Genomic DNA, 25,516 nt, shown 5'->3' on the forward strand with positions numbered 1-25,516 from the left:
TCTTCAAATATATAAAGGGCTGTCACATGGAAGATGGAACAGGCTTGTTTTCTCCTGCTGTGGACCCAAACGAAAGGAATAATAATAATAATAATAATAATAATAATAATATTGTTATCTTTATGTTGCTTATCTTACTGGGTTGCCCCAGCCACTCTGGTTGGTTTCCAGCAAAATATAAAAACACAATAAAGCATCAAATATTAAAAACTTCCCTATACAGGACTGCCTTCAGATGTCTTCTAAAAGTCAAATAGTTGTTTATCTGTTTGATGTCTGATGGACAGGTGTTCCTTAGGGAGGGTTCCACTGGAAGGCCAGAAAGGAGATTCCAACTAAACGTCAAGAAAAAATTTGACAGTAAGGGTTGTTTGACAGTGGAACAGACTCCCTTAGAAGGTGGTGTGCTCTCATTCATTTGAGGTTTTTAAGTAGAGGTTGGATGGCCATCTATCATAGATGCTTTAGTTGAGATTCCTGTACTGCAGGGTGTTGAACTATGTGATCCTCAGGGTCCCTTTCAACTACAGTTCTATGATTTTATTATATGTAGTCAATGGCCCTACCAACATGAATAACAGGGATATTCTACATCATGGGTAGGCAAACTAAGGCCCGGGGGCCTGATCCGGCCCAATCACCTTCTAAATTGGGCCCTCAGACGGTCTGGGAATCAGCATGCTTTTACATGAATAGAATGTGTCCTTTCATTTGAAATGCATCTCTGGGTTATTTGTGGGGCCTGCCTGGTGTTTTTACATGAGTAGAATTTGTGCTTTTATTTAAAATGCATCTCTGGGTTATTTGTGGGGCATAGGTTCATTTGCATTTGTTCATCCCCCCCCAAAATATAGTCTGACCCCCCCACAAGGTCTGAGGGACAGTGGACTGGCCCCCTGCTGAAAAAGTGTGCTGAACCCTGTTCTACATGGTGCCCTCTGGGTGCTACATTCCAGCTCTCATCCATCCCAGCCCTCATGGTCAATAGTAAAGGATAATGAAGTGTTGTCTGGGATGATGGAACACCACATCAGTGATTTTCATTGGCTTTTGCTTTATGCAATTTGCCCACAAGGCTACTATGACATTAGTGTATTGGCTCCCACTCTTGGACACAGTACTCAAACTCTTGGCTCAAAAAAACTGGAAAGCTTTCTTTAAGAGGTTAGCACAGGGTCTCAGCATCAGTTCACAATACAAGCTACACAGTTCAAAAATCCATAGGCAGTTATAAGATCATCTGTGTGGTTACCATCATAAGACAGAAGACTTGAGTTTGCAGGTTAGTGATTCTGGGTGTGGGAAAGAGGATACTGTACTGGGTCTGTTCATGCAGATGACTGCACATCTTTGGTAATGGAGTGCAGCCTCTGATTCTCCACCTCAACCGGCTCTGCTGATCTTTCAACCGCCTCTTCAGCTACTTTGTGGAGCTCACTCTCTGGAGGCAGTTCTCTAGCGATGGGTTGGGACTGACTCCACCAGCTTCTCTTTCCTCATGTACATCTTTCAACAACAGGGTAGAACCCTCCTTCCCATCACTGCCTGAACTCTCCCCACTTCCTATTCCACTGTCCTCATCTTCCCCTGAAGGATCCTGCCATTCCTGCCCCATCTGCCATGGACCCCAAGACAATAAGTTATTTTGAAATAAATGGGATTTATTTCCAAGTGAATGCACTGTAGATCAAGGTGCGAGGGTCTTTATGCCACTTTTGTAGTGTAAAGGAGCCTTTTAGTTGGGTATTCATGTAATTCAAATTTAAACTTCTTTAGTGTGCAGTGAATGAACCATCATGTAAGGTAGAACCAAGTCCTACAGTTGACATATAGCTTAAAAAGAAACGTGTGTTTTATAGAGATGGGACAAAGTATACGGTATGCAAAAAATAAAAAAGTTTGTGGAAAGAAAAAAAAAGGAGATTTCTGCCCTCTCCATTCAGACAAATAGGAAAAGGTAAAACAAATCAGCTAATATATTCTTTGCATTTATTCAGACTAAACAAATGGTAAGATAAAGCAAGTAATTATATGCCCTGGCCTTTTATTCTGAATCAGATTTTGGTAGCTTCTAATGAACAGCAACTTTCATTCTATGAAACAGGAAGCAAGGAGACCGTGGCCCTTTCCAAACATTGCAATTTGCCTCTTGTTAATAATAACCCTGGAGAACTGGAACTAGCATTGACCTCTCTGTACATAGTGATGATAATTTGCATTGCTTGTTCTTGTCACAGTTCATACAGCGACCAATTATTTCCAACTAATATGCTTGAAACTTTTGTCAAAGGCTTCTTTATGTGTCTCCATTGAACCAAGGTCTTTATTAACCAAGTTCTATCACTATGTGCTTTAAATAATCATCCTTTCCCAAGTCTAATAAATGATGATGAAGCATAAAACATAAAGGCATAGAAGGATAAATTCTCTTGCTGTTGTTTTTTCTAGAGTCACTGATGGGTTGATTCAATCTGGATGGGGAAAATGTAGCAAAGATAGCTAAATGCTGTGGAGAAATTGTTTGAATGGCCTGCTTAGATTCTCTGCAAAAGCACAGGTTAGGGATAGGGGTGGAAATGGAAATGGAATCCAGTGAACTCTGGTTCTGATCTGCACCACTTTGGGCAATGACCAGATCAGATCCAGTGTCCACTTTGAAATCTGCAGTCCTGCTTCTGAGTCTTTTTCAGTTTTTAAAGGGTAATTCATGTGACCTAAAGGAGTGGATTACTGTGTGGGGTCCTTGTTCTGCTGCCATGCACAATGTAAATGCTGTAATTCTCCATGACATGAATAGACTTGATGTCATGCTGCCACTCTCTGGGAGATTGTACATTAAAATGCTTCATTATCTCCATAGCTCCAGGAGGTGTGTGCAATAGATGGTTCTCTGGGTGGCTCAAATTACCTTTTAAAACTGGAAACAGTTTCAGAGGGAGCCCACAAATCACCTTGCAAGCAGTTTTGCAGCTTGATTAGGACCCAAACTTTCATAATTACTTTTATTGGCGAAATCTTTCTGAAGAATATGGGAGCTTTCTGTAGAAAAGCAGAACTTGGGGCAGCATCAAATGGTCACTGGTGTTTTCACAGCAGATGTGTTAATTGTAAGGAAAAATCAGTTTCCCTCCCTGGACCTTGAAATTATTTGTGTGCTTAATATTAAAAACCATACTCTTCATTTTTCCTGGAATGGGACACATATTTAAAGCAGTTTCAAGGCAGAGTAATTTCTCTCTTCTGTGGACTTTTCAAAAATTAAAAAAACATGGAAATGGCATGGATGAATGGCATGTCAAAGTTTTGCCTTGGGTTCTAAGTGCGTTGTTTTGGCTGTTATTTTGGCTGAACCCTATGAATGGAGAATATACTAGCCTCTCCTAGCACATAATTGAATAGCACTTGTACATTTTTCCAAGGGATACAGCTTTTCACCTGATAAGGAAAACTAGCACTTAACTGTAAAATGTCTGCTTGCTTCTTTTAACCTCTTGTTTTCAATTTTATGTTTCAATATCATTCTTTTTTGTGTTTGTATTTCAACTTCCTAGTTTCTTACAGGTTAAAGAAAATGTTAAGAAGGTTGGGCATCAGAAAAATGATTTACGGATCATGTAGTAAGAGGAAATAGAGCCATTGTCCTCTTAGAATACAATATAATGGAATTGTTCAATAAAATTGATTGGTAGAAGGTTCAAAACACACAAAGGAGATAGTGTAGTGTAAGATTAGTGTATGGAAATCAGTGTATGGGATTCATTGCCACAAGTTGCTATTACTCGTATAGCCGTTATCTTAAGTGGCTTAGTTCCATGGGTGATAATATACTAGTTCATAACAACCACTATAGTTAAATGTAACTATTGTATTCAGAAGGAATACATATCTTAACTACAAGACTAGAGACAAAGCAAAAGGGGGATGGAATTCTCTCAAAGCAGGTCTTACCCAATGAGTCCATCTTTATGGATTTGCATGGGGAAGCTCAGCATCAAACCCATTTTTGTATAGTAAGCATTTCATAGAAAGAGTGTTTCTTGCTGTGGAGAGAGTAGACTGAGGGTCTGTACTGCATACAAATACTGGTTAAATTTTGGCAGCTAAAGTAACCCAGTACAGTATTTTACTACAGAAAAAGGGTGATCACCATTTGCAGAGACATTACATCATGGGATGCCGGGGCCAATGGTGTGGGCTGTTCCTCATCACGTGACAGCAAGCAGTTTGCTTCTGGGACCACCGCCAGAATCTCCCCCCTTTCAACTTCTCTCCTTTTGATATATGTTCTGATATGTTTGACTTAGGGATGAATAGATCAGTCTATTTCTGGTTCCTATCAGTTTTGCCTGTGTTCATTCATATGTATTGCATCCAATTTCTGTAACTTCTAGGGTTTGGGGGGGGGGTTAGCCACATGAAAATGCATGTTATTTTAAACTTTAAAAAAAAATACACATTTTTGTATGCATGTTATAAAATACACATTTTTATACACATTTTTGGTATATATCTTGAAGTGCATCATAGCTTGGTTAGAGTGTCAGAGGGCACAGGACTAGGAAGACTCATGCTCAAATCCCCATTCAGCCACTGAATGACTTTGGGCCTATGAGCATCTTCCAGCCTGAACTACCTCACAGGGTTGTTGTGAGCATTAAAAGGGGAGCATAAAAAGGGGGATGGGGAACCATGCAAGGCACTGTGAGCTCATTTGCAGAAGGGTGCAATAAAATGCAATCATAGGTGAGTGTGATTGAAGAAAGGACTAGAATTCTTCATTCCTCCTCCACCAATTAAACTTTAGCATTTACGTAGCTGGTTGCATATAATGATCATCCATGAACAAAAGTGTATAAACGACCTAGCAGTTTCTGGGAAACTGCAGGAGACTGTATTTAGCTGCATGGTGGAGTCCATTGAAGCACCAGACATCAGGGTACTGAGTAATCAGTAGGTCATTAATTCAGGAAGCAAAGGAGCATAACAGCTACAATGAGCCCTGAGAGGTTGCAGTGTCTTGCGTAGGGTTAAAGGAGGAGCAGACCTTTACTGGAACACTGCCAAGGTGACTTGGTTTGACTGCCAGTGCCGCAATGTATTAAAGCTGGTGCAGGTGGCTACTATGTGTGAACAACTGTATATGCAGTTCTGCTCACATAAACTGTGTAATTTCAGAGGGAGTACTGAAAAATTGCACTGATACTTTGGTAGAAAGTGGTTTTCCAAAGCAGTCTGCTCTCAGAAATACTCACTGTACAGTTCTGGCAAAATAGGTCCTCTGACATGGCACATGTGAACTGACAACTTGGGCCATTCCAAGGTCACTCACTGGCAGGAGTGCCAACTATGTCCTTGTAATTTTTGATTCAAATTGAATTGAAATTAAAAGTTATGAAAAAATTAAAGCAATAGTCTGCAAGTGGGGCAGACTAAAATACTGTGGAAAGGAACTCTTCTAGCTTTCTTTCCATAACAAAAAAAATTCCTTCCAGTAGCACCTTAAAGACCAACTAAGTCAGTTCTTGGTATGAGCTTTCGTGTGCATGCACACTTCTTCAGATACACTCAGTGTATCTGAAGAAGTGTGCATGCACACGAAAGCTCATACCAAGAACTGACTTAGTTGGTCTTTAAGGTGCTACTGGAAGGAATTTTTTTTTGTTTTGACTATGGCAGACCAACACGGCTACCTATCTGTAACTTTCTTTCCATGTTTGATATATAGCTGTGCTTTTTTCTAAACGTATCAAGTGCCCTTCGTTGTGGGGAACATCTTATATTTATTTTCGTATTTTAGGTTGTCTAACCTCCCACAGTCTGATATTATTAAGGTAATTAATTAAATCTGTATATCACCCTATACCCATATATCTTAGGGCAATTCACAACATAAAATCACAGTATAAAAGCCACAAAATACATAATAAAAATAAGAACAAAAATGTATTAAAAGGCATTGGATTTCAGTTAGCTTAGGGCCTGGAAGAAGAGGAACATTTTTGCCTGGTGCCTAAAGGTGTATAATGAAGGCCCAGCCGAACCTCCACAAATGGGGAGCCACTGCAGGAAAGGTCCATTCTTGTGCTGCCACCATCCAGACCTCTCATGGAGGAGGCGCATAAAGAAGGGCCTCAGAGGATGATTTCAGGGTCCAGGTGGAAGAGGTAGTCCTTGAGGTATAGTTTCTACAAAGCGCATACATTGGCTTAGCATTGTGTGCAAATGCAGCCAAAGATTACCCAAAAAGGAATTACCCCAATAGCATTGTATAGACCAGGACTCTTCCTTTTTTTGAAATTTTGTTCTGATAAATTAGGAGGTATATAATGAGACTAGATTGGAGGCAGCAGTTATACATTTCCCTGTGATCCAAACCCATTCAGTAATTTGAATCTATGACTTAGTGGTAATAAAGCTACTCATTTCAATCAAGCAGCTGTTTTTTATTTTGAATTGACAAGGTGACATGTAGTAAACTCTTAGCTTGGAAAACTTCCCTCTCCATAGTTATAAATATATCATGCTATTGTGCTTGGCAAGCTGCAAGCAAATGGAGGTAAGATCTCATTAAGGGAGCAAACTGTGGAGTAGGGAGAGGACAGTGTGAAGCTAAGGGTGATAACAGTGGCCTTGTCCAGAATAGGCCATGGGAGTTTTCTTATCTAACTTAAGCAGGAGGTGCTGGGAGCTTCCTGTGCGAAATTAGGAGCATACACTGCTTTCCTCTTGTTGTTTGGCTTCCTCCTGTATATAAGACGGTTCCCAGCACAGTGATTATCTTTGCATCTTCAAACATGGCACAATCTACTTCCTTAAGAGTATGATGTATCCTTTAGAGTCTTGCCGTCTTTCTCCCCCCATCCTCCCTCTGTCCTCCAGTTCTTCTCAATAGCTCATCGGTGTCCTAAGCACTTTTAAGGTTCAGTGACATATGGAATACATATACAGCTATGTAACACCAACACACAGTAAATGTGTACATCATATATTGGATCCTTCTTTGGAAATGTCCAAAACTACTACACAGCAAGTGCCTTGGGTGGGAAGGGGGAATCAGAGTGTCAGATTAGCAGCTCTGACCGTTCCTTCCCCTTTCTTGAAAATCTGTGGAAATCTAAATTGGGATTAATGACTAATAGTTTCCCAAAGTGATAGCTTGTTTCTCTAATTTTGGCCCTCAGATCCCTAAGCATGTACACAAAAGGTGCAAGTTTGCGTGCATAGCAAAGTAAGAGCGAGATTTGTGATTCATATTTTTAACTAAACTCTGTGAACTGATATGCATATGTTGTGTCCACTGTGTCTACAGTACACAATTTCCAGGTTGTGTAGGGTAATAATATGACCAATTACTGCTATTGACATGGATTTTTAAAAAATCCTTAAATGTTTTTGAATATTCACCATTTGTTGCACTGCTCCTTTTTATTGGATACTTTCCAGCCACAAGTCATCCCTGTGAGCTAATACGTGCTTCTGATTAGCAAACAGGATGACCCATTTATCATACATGGATAATTAATTGCCATGATTGACAATGTTAAGTATCACAATGCACAATGAATGGATTTTTGCAATATTTCCATGTGATTCATAGTGAAACCGGAACAAGTCATGGTGGATTTTATACATTTACAGAAATCTCTCATTTCCCACATAACTGCACTTGACACAAATACTTGCTTTCTGTCACAAAGCACTATATATTAAAAAATCAAGGGACTTTGCACCTCCTACCACTTATGCAAGGTCAGAACAACAACCTCAGAAGACTGAATTGGAAATAACAATATTAAAATTTGAACACGTGGATATGAAAGCTGGTGCAGTGCAGTGGCAAGGCTACTGAGCTATGAACAAGAAAGACATTGGTTCAAATATTTCCTTAGCTGTAATCGGAGCAGGCTCACCCATGAGGCAAGGTGAGGTGACTGCCTCGGGTAGCAGGATCCACCAGGGCAGCAGATCTATCCTCCAAGGAATACCTCACCCACTCATGCCACCACTCCTTGGAGGCTAGATCTGCCGTCTCCTTGGCTTTAGCCACCCTGCCATTGCCACCTCAAGAGCGGCCTCTTGGCAAATAGGAGGCGCTGTTTGCCTCCTCCCACCCCTAGGGAGGAAATGGTAGGGGCTGCCATCGGGGGTATTCTAGGGTCTGCACTTGCCCAGTGTGATTCAGAGCAAACCCACCCACCCCTGCGTACCCTTTGATTCCCACTTCAGTTGTGCTGCAACTATGGTACGGAGATTGCCACATTTTTTGCCCTGGGCAAAGCCTCTAGAGGGGTGCCATTAAGGTCCCGGCCTCTGTGTGTATGTACGCAAATGTGTGTGGGGGGTTGCTAAACTGGGTCTTCAACCCAGGGGAAATAAAGCCATGTTTCACCCCTGGGTGTGATTGATTTGATCCCCCACCCCCACTCATTCCCAGGTTAGAGCTTCACTCACCCATTTGTACCCGGTGTAGATTTTTATTCTCCCCCTTTGTTCCTGATGCAGATCGTCATTCTCCCCTTTTTTTTCTTGGTCACCATTTTGTGGTTTGCCTGAAGTGCCAAAATGTCTATGATCTCCATGAGTAGGCTTAGGGAATTCACACACCCACACCCTTTTTGCAATGATTTGACAGGGAGTGCAGACCTTGTTTGCCTTATGATGTGACAACTTTAGCTTGGCTCTCAGCTGTGAAAGGATTGGGATGTGAGGAAGCTCCCAGCTTCTGACCCTAACTCTTTCTCTGTGTGCCAGCAGAATGTTCTGGGGAGGATCCTACTTGGACAGAGCCTGGCTAGTTTATGAATAACTGACTGTAGACCTATAAGATCCATGTCCTCAGTCCACACTGTCATCATATATCTTACTGTTTTAAGACCTGCCAGTCAAAGTGCAGTTTAAAGATAAAGAACTATAAGAAGGGAGAGTGGGGCCTTGAAGCTGCCGAATAGTTATTAGTACCTGGACAACAGACTGAACAGATACACAGATTACCTTGGCACAGTTTTCCTCACTATAGTGAGATGGATTGCATTTTTATTTAAATTAGAATTTAAATTCTAATTCTGTGATTGTAACTGTGCATACAACCTTGTATGCAAATGGGTGTCCTCTTTTGACCATTTTGGGTGTGATGCATTTCCACATTCTTTGTAATTTATAAATGGCCATCCTAGATCACATCTCCTACACATTTGAGCTCCTTTGAAGATGAGGTGTTTCTGTCCCTGCCATGCTCTCCCACTTGGCTATTCTCTCCTGGTTAATCACAGCTTCCATCAGCTTTCAGTTCCATTTCTAATATATCAAAGACCACAGATTGTCATTAAAGCATGTCTTGACCTTTTTTGAACCCAGCAATGTGATGGGAAAGGAAAACTTGCCCACCTTGCAAAAAAATATTTATTAAAAAACAAAATTCCTATTATGTCAAATCTTTATTTTGTTCTTAAGTGTAAGTTATATTAATATTATTGAGATTTCATTGTCTTCTTATGTTATGCATTATAGTAAGCAGCCTTCTTGTTGTCGTTGTCACCTATTTTTGTTACCATTCATTGTATGTTATCCAGTTCTACTCCCTGCAACCAGAATTTTAAAAGGGGCGGAAAGGTCAGCCTTGGGCAGATCAACACTCTGGGTAACTGAAAGTAGCTGTTTGGATCCAGCTTCTATTTTTAGTATTTTTAATTAGTATTTTGTATTTTGATATAGATGATTAGATTTGTTTTATGGGATTTTATGGGATTTCTTGTGGATAAGAAATAAATGGGCATTTTTTAAAAAACAACCCATAATTTGTAAACGATGCACTCAGTGTGTAGGATTATTATAGATTTGTACAGCGATAGTAACGTGTTCAACTCTCTCCTGATGAAATTAAAGGCGCTTAAAGGAGCTTAATTTTGGTCCTACATTATCTGTTTGCCTTCTGCTTGGTTCAAACCATTGCACTTAAGCTTTTCACTGTTTGTTTTTAATTGATTGGATGTGTTTTTATCAGAAGTGTATTGTAATCAATGGTGAAGTTCTGCATTGAGTGGATACAATTTAGAAAGTACATGCATTCATGCGCAACTGTTCTGGGAGCTTTCCCCAGTTACATCAGCACCTCTTCCTTAATAGCAACATACTCTGAATTTTCTAATGCATTAAAGATGTTCTTTGAGGCATTTTAGCTAATTTGAACATATGAAGGTGTCTTATATCTGAATCAGACCTTTGGTCCGTTTAAGTTAGTACAGTCTCCTGGGTATACTTTCCTCTGATAGATAATTACTGCAATTGACATGGAGATCTAATGATTGCAAAGTGTGTACTCTTCCTCTGTTTAGTGATCATTGTGAATTAATTAGTTCAAGCCACAGTTTTCAGTAACTGAACTGATGTAATTCTTTGTGAAACAAGCTTTTAAAAACAATTTGTGCTCTTTTATGTATCACAAACTGACCCTGGATCAGTCTATCACAGAGAAATCTGTAGATTATCTTGTGGCTTATAAATGCAATGAATGACTGTAATAATGAAATAGTTACCAGATGCGGGTGGACATTATTTCAAACTGCTCATGCTTTCGGTAGTTTTAGTGCAGTGATGGGGAACCTGTGCCCCCCCCAACTGTTGTTGAACTCCAAGTCTCATTAGCTCCAGTCAAGATGTCTAGAATCATGGAAGTTGTTGGTTAGCAACATCTGGAGAGCCACAGGTTCCTCATCTTTGTTTTAGTGGAAAACACTGAAATAAAGAAATAAGGGAAATTGTACCATTTTCATAGAATCTTGGAGAAGTGGGGAAAGAAATGCCATTTAAAAAATTTAAAATACAGGCAACGATTGATTTGCTTGCACCCAATTGATGTGCGATCGTGCATATGTGCAAAGTGCCAAACCCAGAAGTGACCCTAAAACACCACTAAAACATCAGGATGGAATGGGGGCAGGCAAAACGGGGGTGGGGCAAGGTGGAATACTTTATGTGGGCCACGCCAACATGCACAGGGATATGGAACATAACCCCTGTGCAAAACAAAGGATTGCCTGTACTTTTATATTCCCTTTAGAGGTAACAACCTTCTCAAGATGACTTACAAAATAAAAGCATGAAACTGTAATATACGGTGAACTAAAACAGCATTAAAATAACAGCATAAAAAAAGCATCAAAATGACAATTTTATATAATAGTAACTGAAATTAGGGCTGTGCACTGGATCTGGCCAAATTCCAGATCCTGAACCAAATCAGGCCTATTTGGGTTGACTTGGGATTTGAATTGAGTTGAAGCAGCCTCAGTTCACCCTGGTTCAGATCAAGTCCACCTGGAGCTATCTGGCCTGCCGAAATTGGATGGTCTGGCAGTGAGGAGAGAGAAGCAGAAGGCCTTTCCCCCCCCCTCACCCGACCCCCCCAACCAGATGTTTAATCAGGATTTTAAACCTTGATTAAACATGGGGTCAGTTGAAGAATTAGGGTTTTAAAATAATTAAACAAATTTATTTAGGGGGGAAAGGTAGAATGTCATTTTTAAAAGTTATTTGGGAGGTTTTGCTAAGAGTTCAGCAGTTCAAGAGCACATTCGGTCAAGTAGTGCTACTGTAGTAACCTTGTTCACTTGTTTTGCTGGGTTCTATGTCAAGTTCCCTGCTATCCAAATGGATGTTGCATATAATGGTTATGATACATCTTACATGAAACGATCAGGTGCTGTTTTCATTCAGTCACATAAAGGACTGAGGAAGTTAATGCCGTAGGAAAGGATTGGTACTTCTTTGATCAATGCTAGCTATTTGATCACAAACTTGTGGTTTTAAATCCTACTTTTCTGAAGGCAATGATTTACATATGAAAGTAACTTACTAATGCAGGAATTTGATTCATTTGTTTTGAAGAAGCTTGCACCCAGGTCTTGAGAAGTAAAACATTTGATCCAAAGTCAAAGCTGTTCCATTCAAAGCGGAACTGTGAACACCTAGCTTTAAACAAAACAATAATCTCTCTCCAAAAGAATGTAAAGAGATGAACGCAGTGTAACAAGCATTCCAATAGACTTATTACCATATGCATCAAATTAGGTTTAAGACAATAAATTAGTTCCATAAAGGGTGATTAAGAGCCAGGACATTATGTAACATAACCAGCATTCCCGCCCACTCTTGAAATTTCATAATCAACAATACTTTCTGGCATTCTTCTTCCGCTCTACAAGATTGAAGACATTTAAAATGTTTTGACATAAATTTCCATATTTTCACAATTTGTTGAGGCTTTATTCCAAACTTAGTATATATAAAAAACAGAAGACTTTGGCCATCTTCAGATGCTTGCATCCAGTGTTTAGCAGACAAGAATGATGACAGGCATAGCTTATGTGCTTATTCCCACAGGCCCCCTCATATGTTTACTTAAGACTGGGGATGCAGGTGGTGCTGTGATCTAAACCACTGAACCTCTTGGGCTTGCTGATCAGAAGGTTGGTGGCTCAAATCCACTCAATGGGGTGAGCTCCTGTTGCTCTGTCCCAGCTTCTGCCAACCTAGCAGTTTGAAAGCATGCCAGTGTGAATAGATAAATAGGTACCACTGTGGAGGGAAGGTAAACGGCATTTCCATGTACTCTGGTTTCTGTCGTGGTGTTCCATTGTGCCAGAAGCGGTTTAGTCATGCTGGCCACATGACCCATAAAGCTGTCTGTGGACAAATGCTGGCTCCCTCGGCCTGAAAGCGAGATGAGCACCGTGTCCTATACAGTGGTACCTTGGGTTACATACACTTCAGGTTACATACGCTTCAGGTTACAGACTCCACTAATCCAGAAATAGTACCTTGGGTTAAGAACTTTGCTTCAGGATAAGAACAGAAATAGTGCTCCGGCGGTGCGGCAGCAGCGGGAGGCCCCATTAGCTAAAGTGGTGCTTCAGGTTAAGAACAGTTTCAGGTTAAGAACGGACCTCCGGAACAAATTAAATACTTAACCCGAGATACCACTATAGTTGCCTTTGATTGCACTTAACCGTCCAGGGGTCCTTTACCTTTTTGTTGTTGTTGTTGTTTAGTCGTGTCCGACTCTTAGTGACCCCGTGGACCAGAGAATGCCAGGCACTCCTGTCTTCCACTGCCTCCCACAGCATGGTGAAACTCATGTTCGTAGCTTTGAGAACACTGTCCAACCATCTCCTTTATGTTTGTAGCTTCAAGAACACTGTCTAACCATCTCCTTTACTTAAAACTGACTATGATGAATGCCTGAACAGAGCTATTCTCATGTTGTTATTTAGTTTTTGAAACCAAGGAACAAAAGAAAGAGTAATGTAAGCAAGTTTTTCATGTTAAGAAAAGAGTCTGCATTGGAAGGGAGAATCTGTCTTAATACTAACAGATGTTTTTATGAGACATAGACAGTTATACTGAAAGATCTGGTTGTTAACTCTACACATTTGTCCAGGTCCCAATACAGTCCTGCCAATTTGGATTCTACTCTCACACTTGACCAGAAATCAAACAGGCCATCTGTAACATGACAGAGTTTAAATAAGGTTTTGGATAGATCCTTAGATTGTAAGCCCCCTTGGAGACAAACTATTAACATTTAGAAAAGCTGCTGTATGCCACTCTGAGCCTATGCAATAGAATGGGATATACAGTTGCAGTCAAAATTATTCAACCCCTCACAACTGCACAAATACAACAGCTGTTGTCTCAAGCACACCTGATGCAACTAATCAAGGGCTTCGTTAGTTGCACCAGGTGCGCTTGAGCTGGAACACATGAAATACCTGAGCTGGGTTTGCTGAGTGTTAAATTTGGCTGCATGTTAGAAATATGGTTAAGTCAAGAGAATGGTTCCAAAAGGTAAGAGGAAGATATCATCACCCTTCACAAACAAGGAGCAGGATACAAAAAGATAGTGAAGGCACTATCTTTGTTCCTAGAGACACCATTGGAAGCATAGTTCGCAAGTTCGAACTTAAAGTAACACTGGTTACACTGCCTGGACTGGGCAAAAAAAAAGAAGTTATCTGCAGCAGCAACCAGATTTCTGAGAAGGCAAGCTGGGGAAAGTCCTCAAATAACTGCAAAAAAGCTGCAGCAAGACTTGGGGGTAGCAGGCACTGAGGTTTCAGTCAGCACATTAAGGCCGTACTAAACACAGATTTCCATGCCAGAACTCTACACCACTACTGACCCAAAATCACAAGAAAAGTTGACTCCAATATGCTCAAAATCATATAAATAAGCCACAGAAGTTTTGGGGTTCTATTCTGTGGAGCGATGAAACAAAATTGAAACTTTTCAGCTCCATGGATCAGCATTACATCTGGAGGAAGAAGAATGAAGCATATGCTGAAAAGAACACTCTGCCTACAGTGAAGCGTGGTGGTGGCTTGGTGATGCTGTGGGGCTGCTATGCATCCTCTGGCACTGGAAACTTGAAGTGTATGAAAGGCAGGATGGATTCATTGAAGTTTCAGGAAATCCTAGGAGGAAACATCATGTTGTCTGTGAGGAAGCTGACGCTTGGGCTTCATTGGACCTTCCAACATGACAATGATCCCAAGCATACCTTAAATTCCCCTAAGGCTTGGTTGCAGAAGAAGTCCTGGAAGGTTCTACAGTGGCCATCAGTCACCCGACTTGAACCCCATAGGAAATCTCTGGTGGGATTTGAAGAAGGCAGTTGCAGCACCAGACCCAATATTCTTGAACTGGAGACGTTGCTCATGAGGAATGGGCTAAGATTCCTCAGGAATGCTGCCGGAATCTGCTGTCTGGCTATGCATCTTGTTTGCAGCAGGTCATAGCAGCAAAAGGCTTCTCTACTAAGTAATAAAGATGCTTGCAATGAAAGGGTTGAAAAATAGTGAAACTGGAGAATCCAGTATAAGTTGCAATTTCAGCTGAATTTTTAAGCATCCATTGTGTTGCTATTTCAATTGCAAACAGCTGAAAGTCGGTAAATTTTGATAATAAACCTGATGGGAGTTGAATAATTTTGATTGCAACTGTAAATCAGATAAAGAAACTAGAGACTTCATATTTTAAACATTTCTTACTTGAGCTTCAAAACCCTTCTTTGGTAAATGAAACCCAACTATTGTCCATATGTTTCACATGTTAATGACTTGTACCTGGAAAACTTAATGAGTGGTCAAAGGGAGAAGACTAGGAGGAGGAGGAGGTGTCAGAAGCTGAAGAGGTAACAGGGTTTAGTGAGTAGGAAGAGTCTGTGGCAGAGAGCAGCCCAGAGTTATGCAAAGTTATACAATGTATAGTTATACTAATCAAGTAAAAATCATTTAAATACCATACATTAAGTCCGCAACTTACTTACACTCTCACAACCTTATGCGTGGGGTGGGGGTTTATTCATTTTTCCCCACCCGCAACCCCAGTGGGGTTTTTTTGCTTACTGGGCTTTGGGAAATGAGTGAGAGGGCTCTGACAGCATCCCCAAGCCCTTGTGCCACCTTTTCAAAGCCCAATAATCATGGTGGTGCCTTCCTTACCAACCTTTGGGAAGGAGATGTGAGAGCTCTGGGAAGGTCACAAGAGGGGCCTGCAAAGCTCTCAGGGCCCTCCTGCAACCTTCCCAGATCCCGGTAAGCAGCCCTCCACATCAAGGGGAGTTGGTTCTGGGGGTTCCTGATTTTGTACAATTTTGTCTTGACGCACAGACCCTCGAAACTGAACCCTTGTGTAAGTGGCATTCCCACTGTGTAATGTATGTGTGTGCATACTGCACATGTCTTTAGGTTACATAAGGCACATAATGCACATATTACACTCTACCTCAAACATGCTCAGATTTGTGTGAGGGATAAAATTCAGATTGTATCATAAACCATAAAATTCAAATCTTGAACTTAAATCTATACTACAGTGTATAACTAACCAATGTTTTAAGAAGTTTAGCTGTGGATGTCTCATAATTAAGCCTGTGCAATGGGCCCCAACTGCAACCCATTATCTGTAATGACTTACCAATTTGATGTCCTACTTCACTCTTACTAAACTCTCATTGCTCCCATCATAGGTATGAATTTTGCTCCAATCCAGAGAGACCTTTCATCTTGAAACCTGGGAGCACTACAGGAAACAGAATCGAAACCATCACACAGAAAACAGCAATAATAGAGGGAAAGAATAAGGTATGGTAATTTTAAAGATAAAGTACTTCAACCTTGGGTATTCGTACTATGAACTGTTTTTAAATGCTGGAAGTCTCTTCACAGCTGGGACAGTTGTTGGAAGTCTCTTCACAGCTGAAAAGAGGCTTCAGAAATCAAATCCCAGCTTATTTCTGTTGCAGTGTCATAGCCACATTACCGAAGTACATATTCTGTTCACAGTTCTTGTGGATATTGGCCATGCTCTCCGTGCAAATAGCAGATTGGTCCCATAAGGTAGTGTGCCTTTGGTGACTCAGTAAGGGGCTGTTAATAATTAGCAGCAGAAGCCTCTTCTTATGCTTAAATTCTCATTTTGATGCTGTCTGGGACCGGATAGGACAAACATTATGTCTCAAATTGAACAAACTATTACATGATATCAAATCCCACCAGTACTGCAAACCTTACCAAACAACTTTGAATTCCAAGGCACACCATTCTGCACCACTTCCCACGTATCTGGTTTTTAAGTTAATTTGCTAATAGTTGCAATGCTACTTTGGTAGTCACAAAAATTTGGAAAGGGTTCAGATAAGAGTCATGAGGATATCTGAAGGTTTGAGAATATTATTTTACAAAAGAGACAGTTGGGGATGGTTGCAACACAATCTGAAATTTTATCCAGGGTGAGGCAATTCTGGAAAATACTACAGAGTATTTTCACACAGAGACACAGCGACAGCCAGCAGAAGACACATATGCTCCAGAAATATCCACGGCAGTGATTTGCATATGGTCCATTTTGTATTCACTTGTGCTTCCTCTTTTGGTGCTTCCTGGTAGTGTATTATATTGTTCTATGTGTCTAGAGGACAATTATAAAGAGGAGAAGCATGTTCAAACTTATCTTGACTTAGCTGACTCAAGTGCTTTTTTGAGCAAATGATAGTGTTTTGGGGAAGAATAGTTACACATAAGGTGAAACAATACAGTAAATCAATAGTCTAAAGCAGGGCCAGGGGTCCATTGCCAAAGATCTGCATGTGGACTTCTGCTTTTCTTCATGTGGCCTAATTCCATGTTGGTAGAGAAGCCTAGAGCAGAAGAAAGAGTGTAGAAAGTTGATAGTGGCAGAGAGAGCTGAAACAGATGGAGTCACGGAAGGAAAAGGGGAGGCGGAAGTCCTCTCCCAAGTGATCCACCCCTGAGAAGAAACTACAGATATCAGGGAACCTAATTCTGCATTAAACAGAAATGACAGAACGGACTTCCCCCAAATCAGGTGCCAAATCATACATTTGTTGCAAGCCCTAGTGGGATTTTCTACTTTTGTTTCAGGTTCATCAGTTCTTAAAACTATCCTTGAACATATTTCTGATAAAGTTAACATACTTTTATGTAGAGCAGTAGAGATTCATTCAACTGGCATATCTGAACATTGGAGGAGGGATGATACAAAGATGGCAGTGACTAACTGTTTTTTTCTGACATGAGTGATTCTATTGAAACAACCCAAAGAAAAAGCTTTCATAGTTTTGAATTCGCTCTGACATTTAAAATGTTTTGGCAAAGGTAAAGGTGGGAGGCTTGCCAGCCTGAGTGTTACTATGGAAATTTCCCTTTGATCAGAAGTGATTTGGCAAGTTTGGTTCCCCTTTGAGACTATTTGTGTCAAGTTTGGCTATTGTTAATGTGGGATAGAAGAGATATCAAATTCATCTTCTAACCAAAGTTTGTTAGACGTTAGTGTTGCAGACGAAGTTAAGCAAAATCCAATTTAATCCTAACATGTAAAAACACGGGTGTCAGAGCCACCCGAGGTCCCAGCTCACAAGAGACCAAAATCCAGTCCAAGTTATATACAAAAGGTTTTATTGAAGAACATTGTTGTCGTTACATCCAAGCTCCATGGCTCAGCATCTGTTACCCTTAGATGTTAGAAGTCCCCTCTGAGTCAGTCCCGCCCCTGCACCAGCTTAAGAGGCTTGTACTGCTCCACCTTTTCCTCTCCTTCCTTTTCCGCAGGGTCTTCCTGCCCCCCTGTGCTCCCTCCCTCCGGGACTCCCCCGAGGCTGAGTCTTCTGATGCCTGCTCCCCCCTCCTTCGTGCTTTGGGACCAGGCTCCTCCTCAGGGCTCTCCTCATTTCCGCGTGCCTCCACATTTGAACTTGGCGCGCGTACGTTGCCTCTGACCTTCCTTTCGACCGTTACGCTACTCTCGGTACTACACTCCTCCCCTTCCGGCAGGATGTTCTGCTCCGAACTCCTTCCCCTCTCTGCTCCCTGTTCTGCTCTTTCTGACACACTGGTAACTCCACCCCCTTCACTCCGTTCCGACGGAGAGGCCGGTCCCGATCTCCAACCCCCACTGGGGATTCCCTCTTCGTTCCCCTGCTTCTGACTGCTTCCCTCTCTACTGCCCCTTGGCCTGACCAGGGGGGCTCCCTTTTGGGAATCCTCGGATTCACTTGACGGACTCACTGACAACCTCGGGTCATCGTCGTCCTCTTCCTCGTCACCCTGGGACCCCTCCCCCTCGCTCTCTGTCCCTGAAACCCTGACAACGGGTCAAATTTCTCTGTGAGTCTATGCAAGAAACAAGTCAGAAGGTGACAATAAAACCTGAATAAATGTCTATGACTGCTCAGGTATTTGGCTTTTCAGTATGTGTCTTACCATATTGGAATGAGACTTGTGTAGGCAAGAGTCTTCTTTGTTTATATCACAGCAGTGCAGAATGGTTCCAGCATGCCAGGGTATGTTTGGTCTTTTTGTGCTATAAATTAACATTGCTTCTCCTTTATGGCTGTGTGTACACACCATACATTGAAAGCACATTATTTCCCCCAAATAATCACGGCATCTGTAATTTCTCATCACAGAGCCATAATGCTCAGCACCCTTAACAAACTATAGTTCCTAGAATTCTTGTGGGGAAAATAATGTGCTTTCAGTGTTGTGTGTATGCAGCCTAAATGCTGGAAGTGAAATCCCATTGGGATGGGATATACTGCACTATCAGGCTTATAGCCAGTGGTGTATTGTAAATTTTGACATGCAGGAGATCATTGTTACAGTCTCCAAAGCCATGCCCAAAGGAGAATCCAAAAATACAGGCACCTGAGCTGATTCATTTTATGGAAATAATACTCAGTTTATCAGGGGCTGCAGTCCTCAGTGGTGCTTACTTCTGACTGTGTAGGTTCAGTTGGAAAAACATGATGACCTTTAACAGAAGTTCTTCAGCTAGCTGAAATGTATTTATTATTCATTTATTTTATTATTTTTTTGAAACGTCTAGATGAGTCTCAAGACTATATATGTGAAAACAATTAAAAATAGCTTTAAAAACAGTGCAAAAAAGACACTTAATTTAAAACAATGCAGTACGAACACATAATGTATAGATCATTTCACCCAGCTGGAAAACCTATTGAAAGAAAAATGTATATTGTTTCCAGAATGGTGAAAATCTGTTGTGCCTTAACAGGGATGCTGTTATACAAAATGGGTATAGCCACACTGGAAACCCTTCTCCAAGTTACTGTGGATCAGTTCTGATATTTTAGGGACTTAGGTGGGTAACCTTCCTACAAACACAATGACTAACTGGTAAGGGGTAAGGCAGTCTCTTAAGTAACCTGGCCCTGAGCTGCATCAAGTCTTATATGGACTAGTAGCAGATCAGCCAGTGTAGATCCCCCAGATAAGGTGTTATATGCTGGTAATAGTTTATTCTTACAACCATCCTTATTGCCATGTTCTGTATTAGCTGCAGCCTCCAGGGTAGCCCCACATAAAGAGCATTACAGTAATCCAGTCTTGAGGCTGCTAATGCATGGGCAACTGTAGTCAAATTATTCATTTAGCTTCAATTAGAAATGCTAACAATCTTGCAAATAAGTGTTGCCATTTGAACTTCTAGTGTAAAGTAGCTCAATTATTTTCCTCATTCTCTGACTTCCTACATGCTAATCTTTAACAAATAACATCGGAAAGTCTCATTGTCACCTCATTCATTTTGCCAAAACATGGAGCTTCTTCCAATTATCTTGGCACCCCAGGACATGCTTTCATTGCTACCTCTCTGAAAAAAATCCTGGAGCTGTCCTCTCCCATTTGTATGCCCTCCACTGTTCTACTGCTTATAGCCACAACTGTTTCTTTTTACACAAAAAGTACTGCTGTTTTCTGAGATGGCAAGAGGGGAACGCTGAATTCCCAGACCAGTGGAAATATCAGCACGGCTAATAATGAAATCTGCATTCAGAATTCCAGAATGTATTTTAAAATGTCAACCAACTGTCATTTAAAAAACTTGCCCAGATACAAGTACATGAAAGATTGATTCTCTTAGGTGTGATGTTGAGAGTTTTATGTTACAAAATAATTGCTCCCATTGTTAGCTACTTGCTCATCTTATCTGTGGCTAATCACAAACAAGGGAAACATTTGCTTTGTAAGCAAACCTTCAGAGCAAGAATGAGATCTATCCTTGAGGAAATAGCCGGAATACCAGTTTGAAGTATGCCACATCTTAGTATTTGAGTGTTAGCAAGATTATACAAGAGCTTCATTTAAGAATGGGTGTCTGTTCTCATTCCCATGCCCTTCCTGTTTTCAGACAATATGAGATTTGTCCTCAGAATCTCCTTCTTACACTACCCTCTAAGTAGTGTTATAGAACAGTGGTGGCTAATCTGTAATGGTGTTGGACTCTGATTCCTATCAGCCTCAGCCAGCATGGCCATGTCTGACATGATGGAAGTTGCAAGCCAGCACTATCTTAGAGGGTCACAGGTTACCCATCCCTGTTATAGAAAATTTGGTATATACTTGGCATGTCATTTTGTTTTTTAAAAACACACAAAGCAAAACGCCATCTGAATTAACTATATAACTATGTGTACCGTGGGTGTGTGATTCTTAATACACACTGCAGTGAGACAAGATAAAGTGTGGATAAACCCTCACAGCCTCAGGTGCAATAAGCTGCTTCCAAACTCTGCTGTTGTAGGAAACAGAGAGGTGGGGGTAACAGCATCTTAGGGCTCCACACAAGTGATTTATAGTCTGCATGAGTGATGCCTTCATGTCCAACATGTTGCTCCCAGGCTACCAGTGGGAGGAGGGTGGCTGGTGAGTGGAACCAAATGTACACTTCATCAGGATCAGACCTATGTGAGTCTTCTGATCTCCTTGGCCCTTGGCCAGTGCCTGACTTGGCTGATTTTTGCTGCTGACCATGATTGCATCTAACATGTTAAAGCCAGGATACAAAATAGTAATATCTTTTTCAAAAGTTAAGAATTAACTTCTACTCTGTTGCATACATGTATCTACATTTTCCAGTATTATTCTTGCCAACTCCCTTGGCTGGCTGAGTGACCTCTGGGCATCCTGTGGGGTACAGCTCACAGTGCCACACCTAATTTATTGTAACCTGTCATCAGTACATCATGAGAATGAGATAAATCCATGTTAAATCCTAAATGTTCAGAATATAATGATTCTGGAAATATAAAGGTCTCCTGGGTAAGCTGCCTTCCTGTTATGATTCCATTATTTCCTTGGCTTTATATGATGGTGGCACCTCCTAGTTGCTGCACTGCTTTTCACTGAATTAATGGAACAACTGAATCGTGTCAGTGTCAGTAGTCAGGAGGATCACTGAAAAATAATTATTAAAAACGGATAAGAACTAAAACTATTATTTTCCCCAACAGACTGCTAGCATGTTGAGTGTGGCTGAATCCAGGTCATCCGGAATCTACAGTTGCATAGCTTCCAATAAAGTGGGAAGTGACGAAAGAAATATTAGTTATTTTGTAACAGGTGAGATACAATTAATGTGATATTAAATCATACAGCTATTGATCGACTACATTTTGACCCATTTCTGTTTGGAGGGGATAACTATAGTGAATGAAAATAACAAAAATTATAGGGTGCTAATAGATTAATCCTTATTCTGAAATTATTACCGGCTGGGAATTTTCTGTTCGTTACCAGCCGCCACCTGTGACTTGTGAGCTATTTTCTTCTTCCCCTTAAGATATTATTACAAAATACCTTCAACAGGGCTGGTTCACTTGTAGCTCTGTCATGTATGTTCACAGCAAGGTGTGGGACTCCGAAGTGAGCCTTGGTCTCACATGCCCTGCAAGAAACCAAATGCATGCTGGACTCGTATCCATGAACATACTGATGTGGATCTATTATGGGCTGAACTAAGAAATTACTTTGTAGCATGAGAAAAGCACTTGGGTGAATCCGTTCTAACAAGTTGTTATAACAAGCTTACCCTTTTCTCCTTGCAGTCAACTGCTCTTGCTGAGGGAGAAAAAACCCCACAAAAAACACCACCTTTAAACTAATGCCAGTACAAAATGCTGATGGCTGTGAACAAAAGGCCAGGATGCTAAAAAGGATTTCCTTTCAGTATATTCAAAATAGATACTTCAGGGCTAGACTGATTGCTAGAAGTTGTTAGCTTTTCAACAGCTTTCAAGTTTGTTCTCATTTGAAGACTGGCTTCATCAGAGAATGGCAGGAAGGGGACAGGAACATATCTGGGGCAAAAAAAAAAAAAAGCCTTCTAGGGCCTGTAGAATGGACCAGATGAATATGTCCTGGGACATGTGTACATTCTGACCACAGGGTAGAAGCACTAGATCCAATATAAGCCTGATCCTTCCCCTATTTTTTGTGGTTGTTTTGCTGGCACACAGCAGGGCCATGGGTGTGTTTGCAATTACTGAGGGTGAGACAGGAACAGCAAAGCCTTATCTCCTGGCTGACCAGTGTCACTAAAGGCATTTTATTTTGAGATTCCTGATGGTGCTTGGCAAAGATAAACAAAATCTTCCATCAGGAAACCTGGGAGCTATTTCCACAGGAAGTTTCAAATCACTACAGTAAATAAAACTCTTTTACATCATTCCAGCCACCCGCTATCCTGCTTTTCTCAGGCTTTAACAAATTCTATGAGGTGGTTATAAATCAGGAGTCTTTTAAAGAAGAAATTTAGTGTCTTCTTCAAAATCAGTTTGTTTCTTTTGTCTCAAAATAGCCTGTATATAAAATTATCTCTTTAAACTGGACAGTATTTTTAACATTATGATAGTTACTTTATCAACTGTCCTGTGATCTCTGGATGAAGGCTGATACAAATGTAATAAATAATTATAATAAATAAAGTGCACATCGTGTCAGGATTAGACATAGATATGTCACTTAGCTTTTGCTTGATCTTTGTGTGCAATAACTTTGTTTGTTCATTAGCTAAGTAACATTACATATATGGGAAAGGGAACCTGTAACCCGGCAAATGTTGTTGGACTCCAGTTCCCATCAGCCCCAACCAGCATGGCTAATGGCCAGGGATGATGGGAATTGTAGTCCAGCATATCTGGAGGCCCAGAGGTTCCCCATCCATGTACAGGAAGATGTAGCTTTCACATTAGGCTATATATTATGTAGCTCAGAATTTAGCTCAGTGCAATTGCTACTTATACTAAGATCCTTATAATAATTTAAGCATTGGGAATGTAAACTAGAATCTATTTCAAATGCTCACCTAATCAAATGCAGGCATAAATATTGATCAGGCAACTGAAAGGGGTAATCTAAAGTTATACAGAGGCTATAAAGGAAATTTTATGCATATATGATTAGACGCCAGTTTTTATTATAAAAGAGAAATCTGAAAATGAGTTTGAACTCTCTATAAATGCCCTCACTCCTTTGAGAAGCTCAGAAACATGGACTCTTTCATTGTTTCCTTGGTAGGAAGAGCAAGAGTTAGCTTCAGATGAGTTTGTGTGAGAGAAGATGGACTGTGCCCTATGAATAAAAAGTATGTTTTGTTTTTTTGACAGATGTGCCAAATGGATTCCATATTAACTTAAAGAAAGCACCAATTGAAGGAGAAACCTTGGTGTTGTCCTGTTTAGCCAACAAATTTCTGTACAAAGACATTGCCTGGTTATTACCAAGGACAGTTAACAACCAAACAAGAATAAAAAAGGCAGCCACTAAGGAGTATTCCATTGGTCTCACTCTCAGCATCAAGAATGTTTCGCTTGAACATTCAGGCACGTACACCTGCCGAGCAAGGAACATATACACTGGAGAAGAAGTGCTTCAAGAGAAAGACGTTACAGTCAGAGGTGAGCACTGTAACAAAAAGGCTGTTTTCTCACGGATCCGCAAATTTAAGAGCGCAAGGAATGATTGTACAACACAACACAACATAAACCATTAAAGGACTCACTAAAAAGTGAAAGTTCTCTCATATAATCTCGATTGATTACTGCTGTACACTTCCAAAAAATGGGAGGTTTGGACATAGGAGGAGTAGCCATGCAAAAATGAACCAAAAAGAGAGAGAAAGTAAACAACAAACCCCCAAACCTGGGCTTGCATTTGGCTCAGGAAGATATGTTCTGCTTTGACAAAGATATGGAGTTGGGATTTGGAAGACTTCCCCATCCCCTGAACTGAATTTTGTGTGTTATGTTGTATTGTTCTTTGCAGTCTCCCACCAAGTGCTAATGAAAAACTTTGGACTACCTTCTCCTCGGCTTTGATATTCGACCTCCTCCTAAGTGTCAAAGCTGCATAAACTGAAAACACTTTTTTAAAAAAATAGAAAAACTGCTGGCTTGGGTCAACATTGGACATTTTATAACTTAACTTTAAAGTGCAGAATAAGCACGGCTCAGTTCGAGAGATTGACTGGACTACAGTATTTTTTACTTTAATCTGCTCTTTGTGGATTTATAAATATTGCCTGCTGAGCAAGTTCTTATGCTTATTTATTTGAATTCATTTTTCTACACTAAATATATTAATCTTTTTAAAAAAGAAAACCAACAATTCTCAGGGAAGGCTCTGAGGATGCAGAATAAGAAATAAAAATGTTGAAATAAGGCACAGCCCTCTTGTATTGTTTGCATGGATTAGAATATTTAAACCCACTAGAGTTGGACCCTCTTTCTTTGAACAAATAAACTGTGGTAGCTTTCCCAGTGCCCTCCCTTTGGTTCCCTTTCAAATAAATCACAGTGCTACTGTTAAAGGTGTGTTGACATCAGTGGGAAAACTCTTTCCTGACTCATTATGGTATAGTTGTTGTAGCTATCTTTATAAAGGAGAATCACCACATTTACCCCTATTGATGAGATTCCAGTCATCACAGAAAAATGTTTAATGTATTTGTCCAAATCTAAATTTAAAATTAAGGCTTTTAGGAGATATATATTATTTATACACATGCACACACCATTGCTTTTCATATGCAAATGATAATAGGATTTAACATGGGGATTTAAAAATGACTAAACTACTGATGAAGAATTAAAAGTAATTTTTGTTACTTTTAAGCATTCCTTGTCTTTCTATTTTGTGATTTT

General features: G+C 40.5%; 1 protein-coding gene and 1 long non-coding RNA gene across 8 annotated transcripts in view; one reads left to right on the forward strand and one right to left on the reverse strand.

Moving 5' to 3' along the window:
• FLT1 (fms related receptor tyrosine kinase 1) overlaps positions 1–25,516 on the forward strand; it is a 147,014-nt gene that overhangs the window by 74,858 nt on the left and 46,640 nt on the right. For all 7 annotated transcript variants that reach the window (XM_083736108.1, XM_083736105.1, XM_083736110.1 and 4 more), the window contains 3 exons: positions 16,025–16,139; positions 21,827–21,935; positions 23,981–24,271. In XM_083736108.1, the coding sequence (XP_083592234.1) occupies positions 16,025–16,139; positions 21,827–21,935; positions 23,981–24,271 (515 nt within the window). The remainder of the gene's footprint in view (positions 1–16,024; positions 16,140–21,826; positions 21,936–23,980; positions 24,272–25,516) is intronic.
• LOC310843937 lies at positions 8,239–16,075 on the reverse strand. The gene is made up of 3 exons (XR_014563799.1): positions 15,973–16,075; positions 11,852–11,967; positions 8,239–10,731 (listed from the first exon to the last, which is right to left on the reverse strand). It is a non-coding gene; the product is annotated as an uncharacterized lncRNA (long non-coding RNA).

This window comes from Podarcis gaigeae (assembly GCF_964106915.1).
Source record: "Podarcis gaigeae genome assembly, chromosome: 4".
Classification (NCBI taxonomy): domain Eukaryota; kingdom Metazoa; phylum Chordata; class Lepidosauria; order Squamata; family Lacertidae; genus Podarcis; species Podarcis gaigeae.